We start from the raw sequence: 6,053 nt of genomic DNA on the forward strand, positions 1-6,053 counted from the left end.
AGCTTGAGACAGAGCCGGAGAGATCTGGAGGCTTCTAGGAGGAAGCAGCAGCTCCACTCGATTAGCATAAGGAGATTTTGCTTTTAGTTTGGGACCAAAAATTCCAGAATCAGGGGGACGAGGGATAACTGGGCATGCAAAAGAAAGGTGCCCAAGCCTTCCACACGCATAGCAAAACTCAGATAGTCGTTCATATTGATAAAAAACTTGAGCTGGTGGCTTAGGAGGACGTTGTAAAATAAAACCCGTAGCCAAAGGTTCATCAAGAGGAATAAGGACCCGGATTCTCAAGAAGCTTTTCCTACAAGGCTTCATATTATCCATATTATCAACTTCAACCAGACCTCCAATACTTTCTGCAATAATCTTAGCATTGGCCACCGTCATTTTATCAAGAGGAAGTCCATGCACCTGTACCCAGATCGCTGCCTTCGAAAAACCAATATCATCAAAAGTTTCATCATTTTCCCAACGCTTCAAAAATAAAGGAGATCCATTGATATTCCAAGGAGAATTGTTTAGAACCCTAGAAAGATCCTCCAGGTCTTCAAAGGTAAAAACCATTTTGTTATCCTCTTTATCCTCAGTGGTGAGAGACTTCACAAACTGCCAAGCTTGCAGAATGTTCTTTTTTATAGCAGTCTTGGACACAGTTTTAAGGGAAATAATCTTCCCAACTAAGGTGAGAGAGGGGGGGAGAGTCTGGTTAATGGGATGATCACCCAAGATGGGAGCAGAAGGTTCGGAACAGTGGAGAGCATTTGTGTGAGAGATGAGAGCATTTATTTCCAAGTTAACGGAATCCATGGAGAAAAGACCAGATGAAAGAGTAGCAGGAATAGCAGAGACTGAGCAGAATCAAGAAACAAGAGGCAAAGGTCAGGAAGAGGATGAACAGAGTTCAGGAGAGCTCCACACGACTCTCGAGTCTAAAGTCTCGAGGTCTGACTTCTATTATGGTTGATTGGTATACATGCAGGATGTTGGGCATTTTCAGCGGTGGCAGCGGTTGAGGGGATCACTAAGACCAAAACTGGCAAACTGATCTCCCTGTTGGAGCAACAGCTGGTGGACTGTAACACCGGCGAAAGCAATAGAGGTTGCAATGGTGGTTGGATGGATAATGCGTTTAAATATATAATACAAAACCAAGGACTCGTCGACGAAACAAATTACCCATATCATGCTATGGATGGAATTTGTGACACGGAGAAGGCGTCTAATTCTGAAGCTCAGATCAACAGTTTTGAAGATGTCCCTGCCAATAATGAGGAGGCATTATTAAAGGCAGTGGCCAGCCAACCGGTCTCTGTTACCGTTGACGATTACGGAAGAGCCTTTCAACTTTACTCAAGTGGGGTGTTCAGTGGAGATTGTGATACTACTCCAACCCCTGCTATTACCGTAATTGTGTATGGAACTACTGATGATGGTGTCAATTAAGAATTCATGGGGCGACACGTGGGGCGAGAGTGGGTACATGAGGATTCAGAGAGACATTGATGCCCCTCAAGGTCTCTATGGCATTGCCAGTTGCCACACGACCTTCCTATCTAGTAATTAATTAGAAAGTACAAACGTCGACGTATCAATCTATATATATAAGTCATCTATAAGTATTGTTTTTTATTTTCCTATATATAATATATATGCATGCATGTTAAATGCTCTTGGCTGTGAAAATGCCTCTGTTGCTGCTACTTTCCATATTTATATGTGTTCCTAAATACTTATGAATGAAAAGATATTAGGGTGTGTTTAGCAACCCCTTTTTCCTTTGTTACTGTGGCTGAAAATGATTGATGTAGTATAAAATTTTGAATTTTTGGTATTAAATAGTAAAAAAATTTTGTTTTGTAGTTATTATTATTTTTATTTGAATAGTAATAAAAAATGAAAAAGTAAATAAATAAATAAGAAGTAAAAATGTTTTGATGTTAATTGTTTTAGAAAATTGCGCATAAACAATGACAAATTGATGAAGGGGTTTGCCAAACACTCCCTATATAAGGTTAGAGTTGGATTAGAAAGAACTTTCTAGTACGTATTGATGTCCAAACTTAGTATTAAGGCCTTTGACTTTTTATTTTTTACAAACTCAACACAAAATTAAACGATTAGGGTGAAAGAAAATGTGAAGGTCAAAGAAGAATTCTGAGCTTCCAAAAACCATAGAGCCCATCGAACCAGATTATATTGGTGAACCTTTTGCTTGACAAATTGAGCACCTGAACCGATGAGAAGGATTAAACTGATCATCCACTGGGGTTTAAACTTTTATATACAAATAATACAATGGTCAATAGTTGTACGGTTGGTTGATTGTTTAAGGTGGCTGTTTTTCTTTTTGCCGGTAAAGTTTTGACATAGAATATTATAACTTAAAAAAAAAAAAAAAAAAGGAAATTTAGTAAGATTTTTATGGGATAAAGCAAGATTAAGAAACAAAAAATAAAGTTTTAAATTATTTTATTTCTATTATTTATATTAAGCTAATTAGAAAGCTTAATTAATACTGTCTTTTCTTTTCTTTTTGACCAATTGGACCCTATACATATTGGGTCCAATTATTTTGCTTGGGCTCTCAATTCTTTCACTTATTTCATAAGGCCTTCCTGGTGTTTGAAAAGTTTGGATATGTTCCAAAAACAAAATCAAAAACAAGAAAAGATAATGGGCCGAAAATAACTCCAGGAGTTGTAGAAGCATGAGATCCAAGGCAAGCTTGATTCTATAAACCAAAAAGAGGGCTCAAACCAAGCCCATCTGATTCTATACATAAGATGAAATTTGATTTACATAAAAATGGCATATCACATATAGAACAAAAATAATATTAAAAAAAAAAAAAAAAAAGAGGATTTGATAACCCCGGTTGACGTTATTCTTCGAAATTTGCTGTAAATTTAAAACTGATTGGGACGGTGATTTTTCGTAGATATTATCTGTATATATCATAGAGGATGACAAGGAGACAAAGCAAGAAAAAGAAACAAGGCAACAAAAGGAAACATAGCAACGGCTATATTATGCTATATTATAACGGCTAGTAAAACACTTGTATAAATAAGCCATCAATGAAATGAAATGAATCAAGGGAAGAATGTAGTCCCTAAGTGTTTCTTCCTCTCTCCTTCCTTATTTTCAATAATCAATAAACTTCCATACCTGTCTAAGCAACAGGTGGTGGACTGTAACTACGACGAAAGCAATAAAGGTTGCGCCGGTGGTTGGGTGAATAATGCGTTTAAATATATAATACAAAACAAAGGACTTGCATGCCGCCAAAACAAATTACCCATATCAGGCTAAGGATGGAATTTGTGACACGGAGAAGGCGGCTAATCCTGAAGCTCAGCTCAACGGTTTTGAACATGTACTTGCCAATAATGAGGAGGCATTACTGAAGGCGGTGGCCAGTCAACCGGTCTCTGTTACCGTTGACACTTATGGAAGAGCCTTTCAATTCTACTCAAGCGGGGGTGTTCAGTGGAGATTGTGAGACTAGACCAACCCATGCTGTTTAAGCTGTTACTGTAATTGGGTATGGAACGACTGATGATGGTGTCAAGTATTGGTTAGTCAAGAATTCATGGGGCGAGAGTGGGTACATGAGGATTCAGAGAGACATTGATGCTCCTCAAGGTCTCTGTGGCATTGCCACACGACCTTCCTATCCAGTAATTAATTAGGAAGTTGTTTGTTCTTTTCCATATATATATATATTTGGGGAAAATACAATTTACTCCTTCTGAAGTTTCATGAGTTTTTTAATTTTAACCCTAAAGTTTAAAAATTGACAATCTACCCTCCTAAAGTTTAAAAAATTGGTAATTTAAACTCTCCGTTTAATTTTTCCGTCTAAATTGACGGAAATCTATGAAATTACATCATTACCCTCCGACTTTTTTAAAAAAAATTCGGTACAATTTAACGGAAATTAGTAATGGAAGGTTTAAATTGTCAATTTTTGAAACCCTAGAGAGGTAGATTGCCACTTTTTGAACTTTGGGATTAAAATTAAAAAATCCTAAAACTTTAAGGAGGTAAACTGCATTTTTTCCAAAATATATATATATATATATATATATATGTGTGTGTGTGTGTGTGTGTGTGTTAGTTATAACTGCTCTGGGCTGTGAAAATGCCTCTGTTGCTGCTGCTGCTTCTATATATTATGTCGTCAAAATCTGTATTGCTCTCCCTTTTCATATTATGTGTTCCTAAGTACCTGTGAATGAAAAGATATAGGGTGTATTTGGCAATTCCTTTTTTTCCTTTGTTACTCTAACTGAAAATGATTGATGTAACATAAAGTTTTGAATTTTTTTTAATTAAAAAGTGAAAATTTTTGTTTTGTAGTTTTTTTTTATTTAAATAGTAATAAAAAATTAATTATGTAATATAAAAAGTGAAAAAAAAAGTGAAAATGTTTTTTTTTTTTGGGGGGGAGGGGGGGGGGTGGGGAATGGTGCCTAAATGGTGGCGGTGGCAATGGGATGAAGGGGTTTGCCAAACACTACCATAAAAGATCTGGGTCGGGTTAGAAAGAACTATTGATGTAATTTGGTATGGAGGCCTTCGACTCTCTTTTTTTATTTTTTATTTTTTATTTTTTATTTTTTCACCATTTACAAACTCAACACAAAATTAAACCATTAAGATTAAAATGATTTGAACCGTTTAAGTAAATGATTAGAGAAGTTTTTTTTTTTTTTTATTTACAAACCCAACACAAAATTAAACGATTAAGCTGAAAGGATTTGAACTGTTTAAGCAAATGATTGGCGAATCCAGAAGGTAGAATTCCAAGATAATTACGCATAAGGTCAAGAATTCTGAGCTTTTAAAAACCATAGAGCCTATTGCTTGGTTTATATTGCTTCTAAAAACCAATATAATCCAAAGAGGATTATATTGGTGAACCTGTTGCTTGACAAATTGAGCACTTTGAACAGATGAGAAGGAATAAACTGATCGATCATCCACTTGGGGTTTAAGGTTAAAAGCTATTCGAACTTTTATATACTGTGGTCCATAGTTGTACATTTGGTTGATTGTTTAAGGTGGCTGTTTTTCTTTTTGCCGGTAAAGTTTTGACATAGATTGTAACTTTTTTAACAAAAAAAAGACATTTAGTAATATTTTTATGGGATAAAGCAAGATTAAGAAACCAAAAAAAAAAAAGTTTTATATTATTTATATTAATTAAGCTAATGAGAAAGCTTAATTAATACTGTCATTCCTTTTCTTTTTGACCAATTGGACCCTATACATATTGGGTCTAATTATTTTGCTTGGGCTCTCAATTCTTTCACTTATTTAATTAGGACATCCTGGTGTTTGAAAATTTCTGATATGTTCGAAAAACAAAAATAAAAACAAATAATAGAGAATAAATTCAATTAGGTCGCGGTGTAAATTGAATGTTTTGCACCATTCAATAGGAAGTAGACACTTCAACTGGAAACCCTAAAAAATAATATAACCCTTCACACTAAATAATTTTATTTTCCTTAACAATACCTCATAGATAAAATACCCATTGATAAAACCATCAAAGTCACCGTCGAAGACTCCAATATTGAGGGTTCAGAGGTGGATGGGGGTTTGATGGTAGATGGTAAACATTGGGTTAAAACGAATGAAAAAGTACTGAGTACTCCATAAAATTTATTTGAATTAAAGATACAGTATTTTCATCTCCATTATATTTTATGTTTTTACCTGATGTGTCAAATTTCTATTGAAGTCAGTAAAATGAAGTTTTACACACCACATCCCGATAAAAGGGACTCTAAAAAAAAAACAAACAAAAGATAATGGGCCGACAATGACTAGGAGTTGTAGAAGAATGAGATCCAAAGCAAGCCTGATTATTCTATAAACCAAAAAGTGGGCTTGAACCAAGCCCATCTGATTCTATACATAAAATGAGATTTGATTTACATAAAAATGGTACATCACATATAGATCAACAACAACAATAAAATACATAAATAAATAAAACAACAATAACAATAATAGGTTATATAAAAACTGCAAGAGAATAA

The 6,053-nt window shown here is 34.8% G+C and overlaps 1 protein-coding gene and 1 pseudogene across 1 annotated transcript in view; one reads left to right on the forward strand and one right to left on the reverse strand.

Moving 5' to 3' along the window:
• The window catches only part of LOC132169728 (uncharacterized), a 4,896-nt gene extending 4,089 nt beyond the window's left edge, over positions 1–807 (reverse strand). Inside the window, exon 1 of the mRNA XM_059580714.1 lies at positions 11–807. Within this exon, the coding sequence (XP_059436697.1) occupies positions 11–807 (797 nt within the window). The remainder of the gene's footprint in view (positions 1–10) is intronic.
• On the forward strand, positions 806–3,692 carry LOC132169729 (vignain-like; annotated as a pseudogene).
• The last annotated feature ends 2,361 nt before the right edge of the window (positions 3,693–6,053 follow it).

This window comes from Corylus avellana, chromosome ca2, assembly GCF_901000735.1.
Source record: "Corylus avellana chromosome ca2, CavTom2PMs-1.0".
Lineage (NCBI taxonomy): Eukaryota > Viridiplantae > Streptophyta > Magnoliopsida > Fagales > Betulaceae > Corylus > Corylus avellana.